At 38.4% G+C, this 23,999-nt stretch overlaps 2 protein-coding genes across 3 annotated transcripts in view; both read left to right on the top strand.

The window, feature by feature from the left end:
* Positions 1-1,100: 1,100 nt before the first annotated feature.
* LOC132706291 (odorant receptor 30a-like) lies at positions 1,101-2,874 on the top strand. 2 transcript variants are annotated; one of them, XR_009619575.1, is made up of 5 exons: positions 1,101-2,005; positions 2,058-2,157; positions 2,212-2,310; positions 2,478-2,700; positions 2,755-2,874. XR_009619575.1 is itself a non-coding variant. In XM_060677545.1 (5 exons), the coding sequence occupies exons 1-5, from the start codon at positions 1,236-1,238 to the stop codon at positions 2,800-2,802; spliced, it is 1,173 nt and encodes a 390-aa protein (XP_060533528.1). In that variant the 5' UTR covers positions 1,103-1,235; the 3' UTR covers positions 2,803-2,874. The 2 variants fall into 2 exon arrangements, 1 of the variants encoding a protein (XP_060533528.1); XM_060677545.1 differs by having other exon boundaries at positions 1,103-2,005; positions 2,545-2,700.
* Positions 2,875-3,999: 1,125 nt separating this feature from the next.
* LOC132706375 (uncharacterized) overlaps positions 4,000-23,999 on the top strand; it is a 55,994-nt gene continuing 35,994 nt past the window's right edge. The window contains exon 1 of the mRNA XM_060677680.1: positions 4,000-4,229. The gene's annotated coding sequence lies outside the window, so the exon portion shown is untranslated. The remainder of the gene's footprint in view (positions 4,230-23,999) is intronic.

The following is a 23,999-nucleotide window of genomic DNA, read 5'->3' on the forward strand; positions in this document are numbered from 1 at the left end:
ACTTGTCTTAAAAGAGGACTTGAAATTACGAATATTGTTTTACAAAAATAAAACTGCCGACCATATTACGACTGGTGAAATGATCATAAACTTAAAACTCCAGTGGCGTGTCGAGGTGGTGCCTTTCAACAAGCATGGAAGAGGCAATGCAGAACCTGGAAGATGTATCCATGGGTTTGCCTTGAACGATGAAAACGTGTTAGCGACATCTTTCGTATGACCGCCAAAGGTCACGTATGCTCAGTCAGAACGGACGAGAGTAACCAATCATGTAATAGGCGTTCCAATACAAAAGTGCTTTGGGTTTTGGGGAGAGTTTTATTCAGGATTGACATTCTTTAAATTAACATGTATACTGGAAATTGTTCACACAAAAACAAACCTGGATAAAATCACTGATGATCAGAGAGGTTTCTTGTCTTGCAAGCTTAATTTTAAAGCCATCGATTAAAAAATATATATATATATATATATATATATATATATATATATATATATATATATATATATATATATATATATATATATATATATATATATATATATATATATATATATATATATATATATATATATAGAAAGGTACTTACCCATTTAAAATTTGAAGTGACGTCGGGTAACTTTTCGACTTGAAATCGTATACTAATTTACGCTAAAATCTACGTAGAGAACCGTCACTACCTTTTCGACAAGTCACTCAATAAAAATGATACCTACACTAGCCCGAGTTGTAATAATTTCAAAAACATCCCGTATCTCAAAAATGAGAAAATTTTTAAAAAATCTGTTTGCGTCGTCTTTTTTTTTTCACCAAAAGTATTCTGAAAACAGTATCTTATTTTTAAACGTAAGCACACGCCAGTTTTTTTAAAAAGAGTGCTTATCTCCTTCTCCCTCATCATTGTCAACCTGTATTTCCATTCAGAGGCGTACTGCAGCACAAAAGAACTTGACCGCAGGACGAAACCAACGTCCATCTTCAAAGCCGACTCTCCCCGATAAATTTAATATTCCCGGTAATCACAGGGTGCGGCTCAAAGGGGCGGACCGTGGCGGCATTGCGGACATAACTACAGGCCTCAGGAATAAAGTATACGATCCCAGGAAAATGTCGCAAATGTCGAAACTCCCAAGCGGTATAAAAATGTCCCGCCTTCGGAAACCTCGTGCATTTTGAACGACACCCCATTCACAACGCCAGATTAGTAGCCTACAAGAGGGACTAGTTTTTAGGGATGGCAAACCTACCGCCTCAAATCTTGAGGGTGTCGAAATACTGTATGGTAGTCGCCGGTACGTGGAGGCTGTCGTTGGCCTCTCGTCACGAAGTCCTCCAAAAGATCTATAGCCTTTACTCGGCATGTGCTAGAGCCTACTTCCCCATAATGCTGACGTCCATGTGCCTCCAAACCGTGCGTGAAAAGTCAACCAAAAGCACAGAAGAAATGTTCCGGATACTGTCCTACATTATACTTCTGTTTATCGTGCAGATAGCTTCGCTCATGTGCCAGACAGGCAAGTTCCAAAAGGTTCTGGTACGAGTCGCGAGCGAGGAACGATCCATACTAAATTCCTGCGACTGGAACCTGCTGCGATTCCATTCGCGGCGAGCACAATTTTGCAGAACTTTCAACCTGAACATTTTATTCAGCACCAGCGGTGCGGTCGTTTGCATCATTCTGGAGAATTGGTTCCTGCGACGCTCGATCGACAGGCACAACGTCCTCTACAACGAGTCACAGGATAAACCTTTTGCCATAGGCCTGTATAGCCATTCTTTAGATCGCGAGAGACACGCCACTCTCCTCGTTGCCATAAACGATCTTTGTCTTTGCATGAATACGTTCGCGGTGGTGTCTACCAAGATCGTCTTTATTTCCTGCATGATATTCGCGCCATCGATGCTGAAAAAGTTGCAGATTGAGTTCTCGAAGCTAAACCACAGGGACAGCGACGTGGTGAGCTGCTTGAAAATGCTCGTCGTCGATCACCAGGAGGTCGTCGGGTGAGTTTGAGTATTCGCAATGTCCTGCGAAGCTTCAGTGTTATATTTGCAGGTTCGTCGAGACTATGAACGGGTCGGTGAAGTACCTGATCCTTCTGGAGTACCTCTTGAACTCTCTCAATTTCGCGGTGGTGTCGTTGCAGTTCATTTCGGTAATTATTCGCAGGGACTTTGTGACGAACATCACGGCTGTCGTTCGGTTTTAGTTTGAAACGAAGTTGCTGCCATCGCCCATACTTTTCTTTTACACCCTGCTGGTGCAAACGTTCGTGTTGGGCTGGAGCGCGAACGAGATTCAAGTCCAGGTAAACTCTTTCATATTTATGCATCTAGGTACGGTATTCCCAGAATTATAAGAGAGCGGCACACATGACATTTAAAGAAATGGTTTGACATTTGTAACCATTTTTTTACTAACTTTAAAGTTAGTCAGTTTTTCTTTGTGTAGCTGGTTGCATCTAGATTCTTCTAGGGTACAAGAGAACGTCAGTTTGCAAGTTGTTACCCTTTGGATTTTGATGCTAGCGTGGTTCTTACAGAGCTTAGCCATTGCCGATGCCTTGTACGAATCTTTATGGTACGAGTACACTGAACGAGCGAAAAAAATGCTGCTCATCATGATGATGCGGGCTCAGAAACCTTTGGCGCTGACGATAGGGCCATTCGACGCAATGAAAACTGGATCGGCTCTAGCAGTATACAATATAGAAAGCATTGACGAATAAATTTTGCTGATGTTTTCATTTCAGATAATGAAAGCTTCTTATTCGTACGTCACGGTCATGATAGACGGTTGAGAATTTCAACTTTACAGGCTTTGTGTAATGGCGTATTGATTAATAAATGTGTATTAAAAAAAGCTCTATCACACCATTTGGAGTGACATTTTGACTATCAGTGTTTCGAAAATACTCCAACAATATCTTGGCAGGAGAAAAAATAGATGAGAAAAAAAAAAGGAATAGAGAAGAAAAAAACTGGTCGTCTGACTGATCACCACAGATTCTTTTAGTCCAGTTAATATTTTTATATTTCTTTCTTCGATGTCACAGCTGCCGAGTATATTGTAGGCTCCTGCATCTTAAGGAGAATTTTATTTTTAACCCATCGATCGAGATTTTAGGAGAAATGCAAGTGATGTTTTTTCAGAATTTTTTATTGGTGATATTTTGAACATACGGAAAGCAAATTAAGTGTCCATTACTAAGTTACTTTGTGTGAGTGGTCCTGATGAGGTGTAATTTTTTATTAGCAAGACAGATTCGATACCTGAAACTATGATTATTAAGTGATGTTTACATAACGTCATATTTTTTTCTGTACTTTTACCACGTTTTTTAAAAATTGTTGGGGCAATATTTTTAAAAACATATTAAACCTACAGCTTTGGTTTCATAGTTGGTCCATTTATAAGGTGGTTTTAGATTTATAAGAGTTTTAGGGGTAAGCTTAAAACCCCAAGAGCAAAAGTGGTTTTTAAGAACGCTTTGAAAATACCTGACGGTGAATGAAACGTTGTAGATGCAATGATATAAAACTCAAAGCGTTTTGGTATTTATTGGACATTTTACAAAACTTATACCACCAAAACTATAGAAAGCGTTACCTTATAATAATTCCAAAAAAATGTCAGTTGGGTTGTTTTTTTTGCAACTATTTACTTTTATTTTATGACGTTCTTGATCGAAAATTGTACTCGTAAAAGAAAGACAGTTTAAAACAACTCCATCCCTCTTCCATCTCCGACCCACGCCGTTCGACGTTTCCCCCAATCGTCGAACCACGGTCGGACAAGCAGAAGAAGAACAAGAAGGATGCAAAAAAAAATCGTAGGAACGCGGACCAAAAGAAAACGGCGCCCGCACCTCCCCGCGTGCTGTAATTGTCGGCGAGGATCGGGTCGCCCACGATGTTCGGGTCTTTCCGCTCGGCGTTCGCCGGTTTCCGATGTCGAGCTCCCAGGACTTCGATACGTTGTCAGTCCAGCTGCCGAGTTACGACGGGAGGCTGGGATCGAGCCCGCGTTCGTCTCCGAAAAATGACGCTTCGTGAACTTGGACGCCACCGTGGGTCATTGGTCGGTTAAATCTGGCGACGCGATTTGAGCGGGTCGAGACTTCGTGTATAACTGGTTGCCTGTTGACGTCAGACGGGTCAGTTAACTGTTGACCGGCCGACGAATGGATTAAACGTCTTTAGGATACTGTCGGAGGATGATTTTTGGGTGAGTCTTGGCTAGATTCGACAGGTTGTACTTTTTTGTTGGCATCCAAAAAATGTATGTATCTTTACTTACCACGTTTTGGGAAAACACAATTCACAAATCGTAGTATAGTATTTTTTTATATTTACCTGCCTTAACGTAAACCTAAAACAAGGCAATGCGAATAGAACTTCCGACCCTCCAAACGTTACCTACAAACCTTTCACACTCGTGTTGCCCAATGGCGTATTGCAAGGAATATGTTTAGAAACCGATTAACCTGCTAACTAATAGGTAAATTTCAATTTAATTCAAACGTTCGTAATATACGTAATATACGATACAATACAAACAACTAAATACAAAAAATTGAAACACCGACCGATACTTCAACAAACAATTTCACGTATTCGTTCTACAGTTTTGTGATATACTGCAAAAAATATTACTAACTAACCAAAACATTACAGATCCTAAATCATCTAAAGTTACCATTAGACGTATTGGACCGTTCAATTATAATTACAAATATCGTATTCAAATCCGGGATGCGGGGTTTTGATTGCCGTACCTGTTCGGTAACGCGTACAATATGCTGAACGTTATCGCCTCGAGAGAAATGGGTCGTTGTATCGTAATACGCTCTGGCGAATGCCGGTTTGTACCCGCACAAAGACCCTAACTAATATATATATTTACGGAAAAAGACGTATTGGCAATTCAGTTAAATAAGGGAAGAGAAAATTTAATACACAATGCTAAATTTTTATTATCTCATCTCCTTCACTTCGTTTCAAGGATAATGGGTAAAAATTAATATATTAAAACTTCGATATTCAACACGTTTATAAATTCCATAACATTCGATTAATTTGATTGTTTAAGAAAAATATTTCCATAACAGTATTAGGACCACCAGCAAGCTTTTATTATTATTTATTTATTTATTTATTTAGCACTTGGCTATTTACATAAGCAAGTAAAACTTGCTTAAACAAAACTATAAACTTCCCAAATGCCCCGTAAGTCTCTTCTTGAACACTCTTGGGCAAGGCGCGCCCTTAATATTATCCGGCAGTTCATTAAAATTACAAACACCATCGTAGAATAGAGTGTTCTGTAGATTTGGTGTTTTTACCATAGAAACATTGAAGTGCTGACTAACTAACCAACATTAAACTTGCTCTTCCAATGAACTGCTCGACATTTAGCCAATTTAGCTGGTCTAACATACTCTTTATAGGAGATTCTCATATTTTGTTGTAACTGTAACTTATTTAAATCTTCTTTTGTACAAGATATAAGCAATGAACAAACATATGAAAAATGAGGCAAAATTATACTATTATACACCAATATCCGAGTCCACTGCGATAAAAACCGGGATACACGGTTAAAAAACCTTATTTTCTTACCAATTTTTTTGCATAGATATTCAACATGATTACCAAAGCATAATTGTGGATCCAAGATCACCCCTAAATGTTTAATTTCGGAAACAAACTCAATTTTATTACCCTGTATATCCACGGAATAAAAGCGTTAACGGTGGTGTTACTAAAGCCTTCCAAAATAAAATAAAACGTTTTTTAGTTAATGTGCAATTTTATTGAACACATTATAATCTTGCTAATTTTGTGTGATGCGTCAGTTTGATTTCATTTTTTAAGTTTTATTGCCCAAACGTCATTTTAAATTTATAGTAAATAAGTTAAGTAACATTCTCCGCCATCTTTTAACGCGTAGCTAGAGCCACTTTTCCGACGTACCCCTCGACATGGCCGCAAAGCTAATTTTCACGCTAATTGCTTAAACTGTATCGCGTAACGATTTCCCACCCCATTAATAACGGGACGCGATGTAGGAGACGGCGGGATATCCTACGGGGAACAATACCAGACGAGACCCCTGCTCTCCCGCAAGGATGTCTACGTAGATTGCTCCATTCAGGCTTAATCTTACTTGGCCGGGATGTTTGATAAAGGTGTTCCGAATATGCAAAGTTAATTACGTAGTATCCGAATTTTGGTGGACGATATTAAATTTGCAAGAGACGTGAGATCGGACGAGACAAAGGGATAGACCGGGCCAAAGGCTGGTATAACCCTTTGATGGGATAAAACGACATTTAAATGGTGAATAAAAACTTAATACGCGTGATAATTGTACTTGCAAGGGGTCACACATTTTTTAAGAACAAATAAGTATACTTTAACTTCGTCTAGTCTCTAAGTCTGCTTGAGATCAGCCACCAATACCAGAGGAAGTAGATTGCGTTTTGTATATTGAATTTTGGTCCAGAACCCCCTTAGATGTACTACTAGCTTCGATTCATATGTTGGCCAAGAATCCTCTTAGCTCTACTACTTGGTTCGAAAACACTACTACTACTACTAGCGAGGTTGAAAATGTGTTGGCAACAATTGATCCGGCCCTGTAGGGCGCTTCTGGAGAAAAGTAACTCCGACAACAGTTTTAATTACTCGTCCGTTAAAGGGCCCTCGAGTATTTTCGGCATTTCCCGATAACGAACCGCCGCTCGTTTGAGCGACGTGATCGGAAATTGAAAAGCTGCAGCCGCGAAATTTTCTTCGATAGCGCCATCTTTTCCGGTTGTCTTTTCGCGCCGAGCGACAGTCAGGTAACGTCGAAAAAATTTTTCATTTCTTCGGGACCACAGAAATCAGGAGTCTTGTAGGATTTTTCCCCGATAAGTAGTAGTGTAACTAAGATGGTTCTGTACAAAAATGAATCTCGATGTTAACGTTATGTTTGGTTGGAATTTAACTGTTATTTAAACGTTATTATTATAAATTATGTTGCAAAAGGCATTAATGAAGTTGAGATTGTTATTAAGATTTTCACCTTTTTGTATTAAAAGAAGTCCGATAACTTTCAAATTCTTAGTCTCGTTTCATGAAATCTCTGCGAGAGGGCTCCCCCACTACGTCAGCTCGAGCCCCCAATTTTATTAATGACCACAATGCTCATCTATTTAAATAATTCCCCGTCGGTATTCCTTCGGGACGCCGGAGGCTTTCCGTTTAAAAGGTACAAACTTCTCTCGGAACTTCCGAACTGAAATATCTTCCGAGAGTCGAGGTAATTAATTTGACAACGTTGTAAAAGGGAACCGGAGACAAAACTTGTTCTGTTCGCGGGTCTCTGACGTGAGACCGCCGTGATTTATTCGATTTTAGCCCGGGGAGACGGCGGAACAAAATTTTCCAACAGGTAGGGTCTTTAAAACGCCCGTCTTAACAGGATGTCCGACTTCAGCACCGATGCTGTCCCAAAGGGGGGAGACGTATATGAAACTCTGCTGAAAAGTGAGCTGAATAAATTGCTACCGGGGGCGATTCTCTGCATTGGGACTGAGGCATTGGATGAATTAGAATTCTTATCCTAAAAGGACACTGCCATCTAAGAAGGCAGCTTCGTATCATACGATTGGGCGGCAACAGCAGATGTAGGCTGTGCTTACAAGAGCAAGAAACTATTATTCACCTCCTAACGAACTATGCACCATTAGAGGACAGCCGATTTAAGAGTACTAGGAAAGAAGAAGAAAACTGACTTGAGAGTACTCTAGGGCAGGGGAGGTCTGAACTCAACGCCCTGGTCGTTAGGACAGCGACGCACCGGAGATAGAACAGGATAATTTAATATGTCATAATTATTCGCCTAACCGTGATACCGCAATATTCTTGCACGATTTACGGGACAGCGGGATTCTAGGGCTTATTTTTAATTTAAAAAAAAAGTCCAAAGACACCCGTCCCGCGCGAACTTTAATTTAAATTTTTACATGAGACGTTAATAATACGGCACAGCGGCAAAATAACGCCCTTAATGAAAATATTATTCAAGCGGCGCCCGGTCAAATGAAATTGTTCTTTCGCGGTGCGGCGTCGAGCTGTTGGTGAGGGTTGGGGAGGTTAGAAAAGTCGATTTTAACAAATCAGAAAATTGCTTTTAGTTTAATCCACAGTATTAAATAACATCATTTTAACAGGTACCAAATAATAACAGATTTGAAAGGGATAATAATCAGTCTCCGCTCCCTCATACTCCAAGCTCACGTCTACTAAAAATACTAAATATTAAAAAAAAAATAGAAAGCATGTTTACAAATCGGTTTTAGGAATATTTATCGGTTACTCAACCATTTTACAATTTTTGCAGCGAGTTACTACAAACGTAATAAAGGTTAGATCTATCAATTCGATCGTCAATCGACATCTTTCAATTCGCCCGGGCTCTTTTGATTTAAATCGCTTTCGCGCCCATATTTTAAGGTTGATTCCGTTGACAGCACGTTTTGGGGGTTTGAATGTGTTGGGTAAAGCGAATTTAAACAACTCTGGTAACGACCGAGGAAGGCCACTTACAATTTCTTTGGAAGCTTATACTTTATATAACAGCCTGCTAATACACCTCTCTAATCTTGCTTATGTTTCACCCACCCCCCTCACCAACTGGGCGGATAGGGAAAGAGTAGAACGTACCCCGCAATTTTGAACAACTTTCGAGTAGTGAATTATCGAATACAATTATAGTCTGACCACCCTCAATTTAACTCTTCGGTAAGGGTCTACTTCCCCATTATCATTTAGCTCTTAACAAATCGTCTCCAGGTCACCACCTGTTGGGCCCTTTTGTTCGCCTGTTTGCACGCCTTTGGTGTCCTGGCGAAAAACGGTACCGTTACGAGGCACCGCCTCCGGCTTATTTAAATATAAACTTATTAAAAACTTTTCCGGTTTGCGAAATGCGGCATTTGAGTCTGCCCCCACCACGCCGTCGAGGCCAACTTTCACGTATATAACGACGCGATCGTTTTGTAAACTACTTTAGCGAAGGCCGCTCTCGGAAAATGTCTTTTCGGGACGTAGCAAAAACGACTTTTTAATGCGGAAACGAATTGAAAATACAGTGAGAGTCGCGTGTCCCAGTTCACGTGTGTTTTGTAAGTATATTATATGTTGGTCCTGTATCGTATACTCAAGCTGACTGCCATCGATTTCAAGTTAAAATACGTATTATGTATGTTGATGTTATGAGACTAACATTATTTCTACCTTAAGGCTCCTCAAATATGGTCTGTCCTACGAAGCCATAATGTATGATTGGGATTTGATGTGTGCAAAATCATTGTTGTTTCTTCGTGGTCGTGGCTTAGTTTCCCGTAAAAAATATGTAAATCCATTTAGTTCATATCAAAATCATTCTGCGCTGCTTTTTTGGTTGGCCTGATGAAATGTTGGTTGCATACTGTTAAGCATAGGAGTAGTAGAAAGTTGGACGTAAGTGCATAATTGTTCTTTTCCGCATCGTGGGCTCCATTTAGTAACTCGTGTTCCAGAGGTGTTAGCCAAGAAGCGTGCAAATATTTTAGATTTAACCTACTGGTCATTGCAGGTGACGATCGTTTGGCTACATAGTTATACGAAATGTTATGGTTTTCCTTTACAGGTTTGAGTTGTCCTCGCAGCTGCCCGGGTGAGACGACTGAGATTCAGAAATAAAAAAGAAGGGACCCAAATCTAACGTGAGCTCTGGCAAGAATAATAGTCCGCGTTGGTTTATATAGCACAAGCTACCTTGGGTTTGGCTGACCTCGTATACTCCAGATTAAGTGCACGACTAGGATACTATAAGGTTGTTCGGAAAGTCATTTCGTTTTTTCCCGTCAGAGGACTTAATTTCGTTTTTTCGAAACCAACTTCACACTTAAGCCGCATAACCATTATATGTCTTGAGAGCTGATATTGCAAGGCTTGTGTGTGAAAAAGTTCTATTAATTCTACGCAGTAGTTTTTGGTTGGTGTCCTTGTAAATATGGAGAGCAATAAGCAACATTTTCGTCATATTTTACTTTTTTTACTTCAGAAAAGGTAAAAATGCTGTCCAAGCGAGAAAAAACTTGACGGACGTGTATGGAGAAGGCGTGTTAACAGTACGCCAGTGCCAGAACTGGTTTGCAAAATTTCGATCCTGCAATTTTGATGTCGAAGATGCACCACGGTCTGGAAGGCCGGTCGAAGCTGACAAAGATGCGATAAAGGCATTAGTTGATGCAAATCGGCGAATAACCACACGAGAGATCGGTGAGAGATTAAATTTGTCGAATTCGACTGTTTATGGCCATTTGAAAGGCATGGGCTTAAGCTCGATGTGTGGGTGCCCCATGTCCTTACGGAGCGAAATTTGTGTCGTCGCCTTGATGTGTGTGATTCGCTCCTCAAACGTCAAGAAAATGATCCATTTTTGAAGCGCAAGGGGACGAAAAATGGGTTGTATACAACAATGTTAAACGCAAGAGGTCATGGAGCAGAAAAGATGAACCGGCTCAAAGCGTGTCAAAAGCCCACATTCACCAAAAAAAGGTGATGCTCTCCGTTTGGTGGGATGTCAAAGCAATCGTTTTTTTTTGAGCTTTTGCCGGACAATACAACGATTAATTCAGAAGTCTATTGTCATCAACTGGACAAATTGAATGATGCACTTAAAGAGAAGAGGCCCGAATTAATCAACAGGAACGGTGTAGTGTTCCACCAGGATAATGCGAGACCCCACACAAGTTTGGTCACTCGCCAAAAACTTTTACAGCTTGAATGGGACGTACTGCAACATCCACCATATTCTCCAGATCTGGCGCCTTCCGACTACTATTTGTTCCGGCCCCTGCAAAATTTTTTGGATGGCAAAACCTTTACCTCAAATGAAGATGTCAAAAACCACCTGAACCAGTTTTTTGCCAGCAAGGACCAAAACTTTTATGAGAGGCGAATTATGTTACTGCCAGAAAGATGGCAAAAGGTGTCGGACCAGAATGGCCAATACATAATTTAATAAAATATTTATTCATTATACGAAAACTGTCTTTCATGTTCCCCAAAAAAAACGAAATGACTTTCCGAACAACCCAATAAAAGTGGGATAGTATGTTGAACATGGATAAATCGTGTTCAGTTAGGTTAAGACGATCGTGGTAAAATAGTCTAGCTTGTAACCACTCGACTAGTAATTCTGACGATACAGTTTGTATAATTACGAGTTGACATAAATTTGTTGTAATAATAGTGCAAGCTTGTTGGTTGAGAATCGTATTAGCTATACTACTTCCGTCGATTCAATATATATTACCATAACGCATAACTACATTAGGGAGCGAATGCTTACTGGCAGGTAGAAATTTTAGCAACAATTGATCAGGCCCTGTAAGGCGCTTCTGTTTTAATTACTCCTTCGCTAAAGGGCCGCCCGATTATTTTCGGCATTTCCCCACTCGTTTCAGCGACGTGATCGGAAATTGAGAAGCTGCAGCCGCCATATTTTCTTCCGTAGCGCAATCTTTTCGGGTTGTCCTTTCTCGCCGAAAGACAACTAGTCAGGGGTTTTCTAAAAATTTTCTAATGTAACCAAACGGGTTTTCTGCTATTAATTAGATTGTTATTATTATTATTTTATTATACAATATGTTGCACAAGGCATTTCAGTTGAGGTTTTAATGAAAATTTTCACCTTTTTGCATGTGTATTTGTTGTATTTTTCAATTCAATTTTCTAAGATATTGTTATTACTGCCCACGTTATCCTGATTTTCACGAAGATTGTCCCCAAGGTTATTGATGATTATTGATGGTGACGTTAATTCCGCATTTTACGTCGTTTGAAATTTGCATTGAAAATCACACAGAATCACTGAGACTGAGAATAGCGAGAATATAATATATAGATAGATAACCGAACGATAACGACACCCCCATAAGGGATGGATTGGTGATTCCACAAAATATTAAAGCTCCATCTAAGAGAAGTCAAATAATAACTATTCTACATGCAGGAAAATATCAGAATGTCCATTTTTAACAACCAAAAATATTTTTGGTTTTAAAATAAATCGATGCCTTCGTCACATAGCAGCAGTGTCGAACTTTATATGGGTTTAGGTACACAATGAATTTTCTTAGATCGTGAAAAACACTTCTGCTAATTTTCTATGACGCAGCGTAAGTATAGTTCGCCCGACGATGTACCGTGTTTACGACATATCCGGTATTTAACTTTGGTAAATGCTTACGAAAGTCTAACCACAGACTTACCTCTAGTGGGTTTCTCTTCCTAACCCTCAATAAATAGATTCGCAATGCCACAATGACGTTCCGTAACCGTACTTCAGTACTTCTTGCATACAAATGCTGAGAGCTGACGGATTTGTTCAGAGTTTCATCCGTGAGATTCCTCGATTATTATTAATTATTACTTTAGAATGATAAATAACGCTAGAATATTTATGAAATATAGTTATTCTGCATCAAAACAATAACTATCGTCACTGATATTTTTTCTACTCCGCTTCTAATTAATTCTATTGCCTCAGAAATTTCGGCGAGGTGTTGTCTCTTCTTAAACTTTGCTTCAGCTGTCCCGATATCAGTTCTATTAAAATTGCACTTTGAATCCCCGCTCCTTGGCCAATTTGTCCACATTATGCTTTATATCATACGTTTCCGTCTTAAGAAATTCCAATAACTGCTTCTTTGTGTAGGAATTTTCAAAATATCTCATTTTCAAATTTTGGAAACCCTACGCAAGAATTTGACGGATGTCCGTCATCCACGATTATGAAGTCATCGACCACAATCTCAATTGGATTTCGCACGTGACTAACAACATTGAATATTGTTAGTATCTGGTAAGAAATAAATTGTAATAAAATGTATACGGCACTTCAATCAAAAAGGGTACACGGAGTCTGAAAAACCAATAGAAATAACTCCAAAGCTTCGACAGCTAAGAAAGTACTGTTTATATGAATTAATATAACAGTTTAATCAAAAAAAAATCCCTATTCTTAAAATGTAACAGTTCTTGTCGGGCAACATCAACAACAAACGACAACAATCCTGGACCGCGAAAAGAACGCGACGCCATATTTGCTTTAACCGCATCTTCGCTTTGCTTTGCTCTATTTAACCCGGAGGTGCGATAAAACTGAGCCGGTCACTCCTGGTGACTCGGGGGATTAAAGCAAAGAAATTTTAACGCCGTATTTTAATGAATACCCGCGGATAGGCGTTAATAAAACACCTGTTCCAGGCGAGAAAGTTTTCATTTCCTGACGCCTTTGCGAAATCTCAGAAGGACAAAAGGGCACCGAGACTTTGCATAATTAAAGAGAAGGCTCAGACAGACGGAACAACGTTTCCTCAGAAAAGGTGCCATTTGTCAAGAGTTATTTCCGAATTTTTAAACAGAAACCAATGAGCGTATTCGAATTTTCGTGTATTGATTTAAATTCTTCCCCAGAAAATCTACGAAAAACTGTTTAGAGTAAAAACGATTTTTGTAAATTAATAAGTTATGGTTTCTATCCCAATATGCAGACTTTTCAAAAAGCTTCAAAGCCACAAAGCGCGTGTTTTCAAATTTAGGCTAAACAATATTGAAATCAGACAAGAGTCAAAGACGATAGCTTGACCGAAGAGGCTGAGATCCTAGCGAAACCATATGTCTGAAGGGACACGATTCTCGAATAACCGTTAACGGACAAATTATTGACAGACTGTTTGACAGACTTTCATGGTAATATAAAAAAAACCAACTGCTACTGCTGACTTGATGATCTCTTACACAAAACTTGAAAGAGTCCAATCATACAACTATCTGGGGTCATTGATTACTGAAAATAACGAACAAATTGGAGAAATTAAACGGTAGATTAGAAATAGCAAGACAAGCTTTAATTAAAATGAAAAGGTCTCTATGCGGTCGAGACAACAACTTAAATTCATTATCAAATCATTAAAAATCATCCAAGGAAAGATCAAGGGAACGTGTAGGACGTAGTAGAACTTCTTGGTTAAAAAGTTTGCGAGATTGGTATGGATGTAGCTCGACAGAATTGTTCAGGGCGGTAGTCAATAAAATCAATAATGGAGATGATGATTTCCGACCTCCGTGAGAAGAAGAAGAAGGATTCAGTATTTAGGATTTATTGTGTGTGCTGACCGATATTCAGGCCTTCCGCTGTGACCCGATGATCTATAGAGATAAAATCAATAATGGAGATGATGATTTCCGACCTCCGTGAGAAGAAGAAGAAGGATTCAGTATTTAGGATTTATTGTGTGTGCTGACCGATATTCAGGCCTTCCGCTGTGACCCGATGATCTATAGAGATAAAATCAATAATGGAGATGATGATTTCCGACCTCCGTGAGAAGAAGAAGAAGGATTTAGTATTTAGGATTTATTGTTTGTGCTGACCGATATTCAGGCCTTCCGCTGTGACCCGATGATCTATAGAGATAAAATCAATAATGGAGATGATGATTTCCGACCTCCGTGAGAAGAAGAAGAAGGATTTAGTATTTAGGATTTATTGTGTGTGCTGACCGATATTCAGGCCTTCCGCTGTGACCCGATGATCTATAGAGATAAAATCAATAATGGAGATGATGATTTCCGACCTCCGTGAGAAGAAGAAGAAGGATTTAGTATTTAGGATTTATTGTTTGTGCTGACCGATATTCAGGCCTTCCGCTGTGACCCGATGATCTATAGAGATAAAATCAATAATGGAGATGATGATTTCCGACCTCCGTGAGAAGAAGAAGAAGGATTTAGTATTTAGGATTTATTGTGTGTGCTGACCGATATTCAGGCCTTCCGCTGTGACCCGATGATCTATAGAGATAAAATCAATAATGGAGATGATGATTTCCGACCTCCGTGAGAAGAAGAAGAAGGATTTAGTATTTAGGATTTATTGTTTGTGCTGACCGATATTCAGGCCTTCCGCTGTGACCCGATGATCTATAGAGATAAAATCAATAATGGAGATGATGATTTCCGACCTCCGTGAGAAGAAGAAGAAGGATTTAGTATTTAGGATTTATTGTGTGTGCTGACCGATATTCAGGCCTTCCGCTGTGACCCGATGATCTATAGAGATAAAATCAATAATGGAGATGATGATTTCCGACCTCCGTGAGAAGAAGAAGGATTTAGTATTTAGGATTTATTGTGTGTGCTGACCGATATTCAGGCCTTCCGCTGTGACCCGATGATCTATAGAGATAAAATCAATAATGGAGATGATGATTTCCGACCTCCGTGAGAAGAAGAAGAAGGATTTAGTATTTAGGATTTATTGTTTGTGCTGACCGATATTCAGGCCTTCCGCTGTGACCCGATGATCTATAGAGATAAAATCAATAATGGAGATGATGATTTCCGACCTCCGTGAGAAGAAGAAGAAGGATTTAGTATTTAGGATTTATTGTGTGTGCTGACCGATATTCAGGCCTTCCGCTGTGACCCGATGATCTATAGAGATATAGATATAGATCAGATCAGATGCAGATCCTCAAATTTTGTCAAGGTTGTTGTGGTTAATCATACTTGAAGAACACCATATTGTCGGCATATAAGAAATAATTGCTAAAAAATAGGGTTAATTACTTTGGCGAAGCGAAACAGAAAACATTTCTAAAAAGATAGTCAGCATCGTCAACAAGCTGCCTCAGACGTTGCAGATTATAAAATATAAATATAGGTTAATCTAATCCCGCGCTAATCCGGATCCGTCCCTGTATCCCATCGTGAAAGTAAATATTGGTTAGAGCTTCGCAGAGCAAATGTTGGTCCGCGCGATAACATTTATAGAGCGCATTACATGGGCCGAATATTCTCGTTTTGAATTCCCTCTGTCGCCAGGAATTTTTAAAGTTTTCATTCGCAGATGGCGGCAGAACTGGAAATCCGAGAGTTGGTATCCTACATCGTAGACCAGATAACGGTGTTTATAGTCTCTACTAAATAAGGTTTTTTCAACTCCATACTCCAAAATGCTACTGTAATACTGTTCCGGTTCCCTTCTTCAGAGCTTGACTGAAACTGACTGACCGATTCCTTAATGCATTGTCACATCCATCCGTATAAAAGGACACCCGACTTTTTACTATCTACAAACACGGAAATAATCGATATAGTTTTTCTTTTCTCGCCATTTTTGTTACGTAATAACAAATGTATTATTCTGATTCCATACAATTTCGGTGTCTTTTTAAAGAACTTCTCTGACTGGCACCGTTGGTTCTGACATATTGGGTATAAACTTAGTTTAGTTAAGTAACCGCCATACGTGCGTCTTGTGCTCATTAAACCAGTGAGCACATATTATTACAATTTTAATATCAGATATCAGATCTAATGTGCTACACACACAGAAACAACTTCAAGTAAATGTGAACCCAAACCACTTTAGTTGGTATAAAAACATAATATACTCATATACGAGGGCAGCGCCAAAATTTTGTATTATTTTTCAATATAATCCCCCTTAACTTCAATACACTTATTACATCTTTTTATTAACAACTCAATCCCTTTAAAAAAATATTATTTTGGCATATCTGCAAAATGAGCTAAAATAGCCTGTTTTAACTCAACTTCGTCGTCTTTTTTCAAATATCCAAACAAATAATAGTCGCTGGGGGCCATATCTAAATCATAGGGAGGATAATTTATCTGTTGGAACCCACACTCTAAAATGGCAGCTTGTGCAACGCTAGCAGTATGGACAGGTGCATTCTCGTGCAAAAGACGCACGCGTCTGGTCAGTTTTCCTCGACGTTTTACACGTATGCAGTCTCGCCATTTATGTAAGAATGTTGCGTAATATTTACCCTAGACAGTGGTATTAGTTTCTTTAAAATCTATCAAAAGAATTCCAAAAGATCGTGGCCATCACCTTTTTTGTTGACTGGCAGACTCTGAATTCTCCTGGAGGTGCCACTCCATTGATTCTTTTTTCCATAAAGGGTCATAATAGAGAACCATAGTTTCATCTCCCGTCACAATGGTCTCTATCACAGGTTTCGGTTCCGACCCACAGAGTACCAAACCCATCTTGCACTAACCGTATACATACCTAAATGATCATGCAGGATTCGATGAACACTTGTATCCTTTTCCTTAACCCTTAACCCTTAAACGTCGATCACTCAATACCACCTCTTCCACAATCGCAACAATAAAAAACTATTTGACGTAAGACTTCAATTTTTTTTCTCAGCCTTTTAAGATATATGCTTAAAAGAAGACAATGTTTTATCGTGATACTGGAGCTGCATGTATGTCAGGCCGGGAAATTTTGGCGCTAGCCTCGTATAAGTAATTACAGCCAGCGAATCTTAACATTTTCTATTCTACAAAGGTTGAGTCTGTCAAAGAGCTGACTCAGGGGATCCTAAAATGTCCAATACTCTAATCACACTAATAACAAAACAATTAGAAAATTTCAAAATGTTATAAAGAGTTAAATCGGTGGTGGCAACTCAAAAAGACAATCGAGTATAATACGGATCTGTTTTGACGCACGGTTAGAGAGAGAGAGACGCGACTAGTCGACGAGGTAAAGGAAAGGCATACAGAAGTGCCGAGAGGTTAGACAAAGACGCAAATATAATTACGCTCGTAGTTAGGCGCAGTGATTAAAAATAACTGTTCCAATTGAGAGACTTTTTGGCCGGAAAATTTAACAGGATGTACTAAAAGTTTAGTCGGTCCCAACTATATCGTCGACGAAACGGTTTGAGTTTCTTTTACGCCCCCGCACTAAGGGTAATTAAAAAATTACCGCTCTAACACGCCATCGCTCACCACTTAATCGGGCCGAAAGGGTTGGATGACGCCGCCGCCGATTTTCCAATCTTTTCCGGTTACGCGTTTGTCGGAAAAGTTTCCTTTTAATTTACCGAAAACCCCATTAAAATCGCCGATTTTCACTTGTTTTAGTCTCGGAGGCTAATTATTGCCGCTTCGGGCGTCGGAGCCGTCTTCTTTTTTTTTGGAACCTTATGTTTCAGTGGCGTAACCACACTTATATTTGTTTATGTATACAAATAACGCATACCAAACATAAAAACTCAAAACCCAATATTTAGGTTGCGAAAAATAATTCAAGTTGTGACACCCGGCTATTGCTTTTAAACGCGCGGGAATGATCGTGACGTCATACCGCTTCTTTTCAATCGACGGGGCTACATGTTATTCTCGGGTTATAGGCCGAGACTTATATTATTTACGTTTATTTTTGGCTTCGTGTGCTTTACGTGATAATAATGGAAGCAGTACAAAAACAATATTACAAATCGTGCCATCGTGCTTGAGTACAATCCGTAAAACGTCAGTTAAACTTTTTATTCATCTACCAGAAAATAAGGGCCGTCGTTTTTTGTCAACACGATGTTGAGGTGTCCCTTTAACCCTTCGAACTTGCATCCATCCTATTACAGTTTAGAAAACTTTAAGCTAATTACGATCTTATATTGATTTAAAACCACTAAAGGTAAATTATCAAATTGACTTTTAAAAAATCGGCTTCGGTCATTTTTAAAACTTTTTTTTTGATACTAAACACATGATAACAAAAACAAACGACAGGATCAAGACTAAAGTTAAGATTAAAACCACCAAGACGATCGCGTTGTCGTTCTCTAATGGCTTCTCTACGCTACCGTCCGTATTGACGTCACAACCGATCATAACCAATAACAGTGCGTTTCAAAGAGGATTTACAATTTTTTACAAAAAAAATTGAATCTACTTTAAGCAAAAAAAATGTTTATAAGTGGTACAAACTGATGGAAGCTTTGAAGAAGTGAAACAAATGGTGTTGAAAAATCGTCGAATCACTATTTCCGAAGTTTTGGGCATGAAACGTTTAACAGCACAGTTTGCTCCGAAACTGCTTAATTTTGAACAGTTAAACGTCGAAACCAGAGGCTAGTCGTCCCAATCGAAGCAATCATAATCGCCAAGACCGAAAAAACCACGTCGTTTGATCAAATCTCAATACTGCAGAGACGTACGGTAAAGTTATGCGCCGTTTGAGATTTGAGGGAGAACAATTGATGGAGTTCGCATCACGATAATGCACCTGCTCACTCATCGTTGCTTCTGTCTAACTTTTTAGCCAAATAAAAACCACAACAATCATGCCCGCCTGCGGCTTGTTCCTGTTCCGATACTCAAGAAACCCTTGAAAAGAAAGAAGGTTTGGAACGATTGATGAGATAAAGAAGAAATCGCTGAAATAACTCAAGGCACAACTCAAGAACATTGGTACAAGTGTATTAAATCTGGGGGGGGATTACTTTAAAGGGGACAACATTTTTATAAATAAATAAATACTTTTTGATAAAACTTAAAGTTCACCTTACTGTTTGAACACACCTCTTCAATCGGTTACTTTAAACCAAAATATTTCGAAAACAATTCCTCCTAACGATTTCTAAGAGGCGGGTTTTCACGTAAAAATAATTGAAAAATATAATACAGCGTAATACCGTAGAAGCTATGAGCGTCTGAAAGTAAGAAAGGACACGTAAGTAGCACTCTCTACAAAGAGTTCAATTAACACGTTCAAAATCAAAAATTATTTATAGAAAAAAAATAAAACTTCGACATCCTGAATCTCTATACCACTGGTGCCTAATAACATTTTATTAAATAACATTTATTAAGTGACATCCTGTATATAGCACTTTTTTACTCGAGTATTTAAACTATGTAAGAGATATTCGCAGTAATATATAATATAACTGCCGATTTTGTACAACATGGAGATTTTGGATTTTTAAAATTTAAAAGTTAAACATTTGGTGTTTTCACATTTTTTTCAAAAATTTTAAAAGCAGTTGATCATCCAAACTATAACGACAATTAATTAATCTAAACTAAATAAAGAAAACAAAACTGAAGAAAAATCTGCATTTCGAATTAACCACAAATACCACAACAATAATCAATCAAATTTCAAAAATTATAATTAAATTAGAATACATTATTGGTCACGATAACTCGGCACTTATCGGGAATGTCGTAAATACCAGCGATCAAAATTTCGGGGCCTCTCCTTCGCTCAATTTATTTCAATTTATTTAGTGCTCGGGAAAAACGACATTATCCCTCAGATTATGTTCTTTTTTTCCGGAGGAACCGCAAAAAGATTGCTGCCAGCGCGGGCTATAAATCACTCACGGGCGGCAATAGAGCATGAGCCAAGAATGAAAAATCGCTTTGAAGCGTCATTAAAAAATAATATACATATATCGTCACTGTTCAAAGAAAATGTCAATTTACTTTCTGATGAAACTCACACCAGAAATCTCACGGAATTGCAACATTAGCATTTATCTTCATTCACTTTACGGTATGAAAAAACGACTTCGGAGTGTTTTTAGTAAACCACCACTAAAACTAAAAAATCGAAAAGGTATTCATTCAGAAAAGTGCTTTTTTTTTAACACGTAACACGTAAACCACCACTGCAACTAATAAGTCTAACCAGGTTCATCTAAAGATCATCACAATCAGTTAAAATTTGGAAAAATCGAATAGGTATTGATTTACAAAAGTGCTTTTCTGTATATACAATCATTAATTATTATTAATAATATTAATCCTTACACGTTTAACTATCAGAAGTCATTAACAAGGCCTCTCATTTTTGAAACTGAGGAATTGGGTCTATAGCTTTCGGTGTCGCTTCTGCTTCTAAAATTTTTTTTCCAAATTCTACTGCTTAGGAAAGACAGAACAAATAATAAATATAAGTCCATAAGTTAACTTTTTATAAATATTTCAAACAGGATTTATAATTATAACAATTTGCTTATCTTACTCTAAGCGAATTTTGTTTTGTTTATTTTTTGCATTATTTTATAGAACTTATACTTTCGTTTATTTAATCTAAATTAAAGAGTAAATGAAAAATTTTTCGATAGCTTTTTTCATTGTTAGACCATTAACTGGCCATTTCTCAGACATTAGGGATCACATACAGCACTTATGTGGATGTCAGAAACATCGAGAGCCTGGATAATATCCAGACAGGAAAAATCTGTTCAGAAAACAAGAGAATGGGGATGTACATTAGGAGGCATTTTAAGTATGAAATTATGCATGACAAGTCTCAAAGGCTTCCGGAAGAAATTTTGGATAACGTTAAGAATTCTCAATAAAACATTTATTATATTGGGTTGTTCGGAAAGTCATTTCGTTTTTTTTGGGGAACATGAAAGACAGTTTTCGTATAATGAATAAATATTTTATTAAATTATATATTGGCCATTCTGGTCCGACACCTTTTGCCATCTTTCTGGCAGTAACATAATTCCCCTCTCATAAAAGTTTTGGTCCTTGCTGGCAAAAAACTGGTTCAGGTGGTTTTTGACATCTTCATTTGAGGTAAAGGTTTTGCCATCCAAAAAATTTTGCAGGGACCGGAACAAATAGTAGTCGGAAGGCGCCAGATCTGGAGAATATGGTGGATGTTGCAGTACGTCCCATTCAAGCTGTAAAAGTTTTTGGCGAGTGACCAAACTTGCGTGAGGTCTCGCATTATCCTGGTGAAACACTACACCCTTCCTGTTGATTAATTCGGGCCTCTTCTCTTTAAGTGAATCATTCAATTTGTCCAGTTGATGACAATAGACTTCTGAATTAATCGTTGTATTGTCCGGCAAAAGCTCAAAAAAAAACGATTCCTTTGACATCCCACCAAACGGAGAGCATCACCTTTTTTTGGTGAATGTTGGCTTTTGACACGCTTTGAGCCGGTTCATCTTTTCTGCTCCATGACCTCTTGCGTTTAACATTGTTGTATACAACCCATTTTTCGTCCCCAGTAATAATCCGCTTCAAAAATGGATCATTTTCTTGACGTTTGAGGAGCGAATCACACACGTCAACGCGACGACACAAATTTCGCTCCGTAAGGACATGGGGCACCCACACATCGAGCTTCGAGGTTAAGCCTATGCCTTTCAAATGGCCATAAACAGTCGAATTCGACAAATTTAATCTCTCACCGATCTCTCGTGTGGTTATTCGCCGATTTGCATCAACTAATGCCTTTATCGCATCTTTGTCAGCTTCGACCGGCCGTCCAGACCGTGGTGCATCTTCGACATCAAAATTGCCGGATCGAAATTTTGCAAACCAGTTCTGGCACTGGCGTACTGTTAACACGCCTTCTCCATACACATCCGTCAATTTTTTTCTCGCTTGGACAGCATTTTTACCTTTTCTGAAGTAAAAAAGTAAAATATGACGAAAATGCTGCTTATTGCTCTCCATATTTAAAAGGGCACCAACCAAAAACTACTGCGTAGAATTAATAGAACTTTTTCACACACAAGCCTTGCAATATCAGCTCTCAAGACATATAATGGTTATGCGACTTAAGTGTGAAGTTGGTTTCGAAAAAACGTAATTAAGTCCTCTGACGGGAAAAAACGAAATGACTTTCCGAACAACCTTATATATTATAGAGAAAGTTTTAGAAACTTTAGAGATTGTTTATTGTTAGAGGTGTTGAAAGAAGTGAAGAGGAGAAAGATCGTCTATCTGTGTCACATAATGCGGGGTCCATAGTATGAGCTGCTTCACTTGATAATTCAGGGAAAGATTGTGGGCCGAAGATCAATTGGAAGAAGAAGAATATCCTGGCTGCGGAATCTGCGAGAACGGTTTAGAAGAAGCGGCATGAAGAAGAGAGATTGTTTGAATATTCTAGAAAACGGATTTTCAGATTTTAAAATATTGTTTGCTCAATATATATGAAGTTTTTGCTCCAATTCGACATGTTAGTATAGGTACATAAAAAAAAGTCTGCCCAAACCATAATAATACTATCGGTACCCTGCAAATTTTACTCCAAGCAATAGTTACTAAAAACAAGCGAAATAGAAACAACAAAGACTCGATAAAAAAAACTGCTTCGAAATTTCAAAGAAACTTATGAATATTGTTAGTAGAAAAATCAATATATCTATTAACCGAGTTCCTAACATTTTATTCATTCGGAAAAAAATATTATGTTTGTTTTGGCCCTACGTAAATAGAAACAATTTCCGTTGTGCCTAGGTAATGTCTTATGGAAGGCATGATCTGTATACGACGAAAGAGTTATAATATATTATTGGATTTTATTTGAAAATGTAACAACTGTGCGTTTTTTTTTAATTAAAATAAACTTGGTTTTCTATATTCCGATTTAAGTGTGCGGTTAATATCCTGTTGCAAGTGAATGAAGACCATTTATCAAAGGTAGGAAGAGTATGGTCTGTTCATAGATATAAGAAAGTGGCCAATTGTTTTTGAACGGATTATCCAAGGGTGGTCATTAACATACAATGCAGCAGGATTATTACCTTAATTAATAATAATAATCTTGTTGCATTGTACGTTAATGACCACCCATGGACAATCCGTTCAAAAGCAATTGGACACTTTCTTATATCTATGAACTGACCACACCATGATAAAACGTCATAAATTATTAAAAACCACATATTGTTTTCTTTCGGTAAGAAAAGATTTGATGACATTAATAAGGTCATTATCCACATTAAGAAAGGATTTTCTTCTGTCTGGGGTTGGTTATTTGTTCAAATTGAGCGATGTTTTATTATCGACGACAGTTCAGATAAACGTACGTTCCGAACAAATCAGCGCGTGTAACGAGTGGGGTGGGTAATTTTTTATTATAATGCGTCTAATAAAATACTCCTCGGAAGAGGAAAATGCCCGGGATAAAAGACTCTTTGAAAACTTTTCACAGAAAAATAAATATTGCCTTTGTCGTTACAAAACAATAACTTGGGCCCAAGTGGGGTTGATTCGCGAGGGAGGGTTTGTTTTTCTTGAAAAAGGGGGGCCGAGGGGGCGCGCAAAATAACCCCCCCCCCCCAGCCCGGGCATTGTAATCGCG

The sequence above is a fragment of the Cylas formicarius genome, unplaced genomic scaffold (genome assembly GCF_029955315.1).
Source record: "Cylas formicarius isolate icCylForm1 unplaced genomic scaffold, icCylForm1.1 PGA_scaffold_8__14_contigs__length_24414737, whole genome shotgun sequence".
NCBI classification, from domain to species: domain Eukaryota; kingdom Metazoa; phylum Arthropoda; class Insecta; order Coleoptera; family Brentidae; genus Cylas; species Cylas formicarius.

Bases quoted from the DNA above. Each gene is read 5' to 3' on its own strand.
- LOC132706291 (XM_060677545.1), top strand. From the start codon at position 1,236: ATGGCAAACCTACCGCCTCAAATCTTGAGGGTGTCGAAATACTGTATG. The intron at 2,158-2,211 runs GTAATTATTCGC...GTTCGGTTTTAG, and splicing joins TGTCGTTGCAGTTCATTTCG to TTTGAAACGAAGTTGCTGCC. The intron at 2,311-2,544 runs GTAAACTCTTTC...TGGTTCTTACAG, and splicing joins CGAACGAGATTCAAGTCCAG to AGCTTAGCCATTGCCGATGC.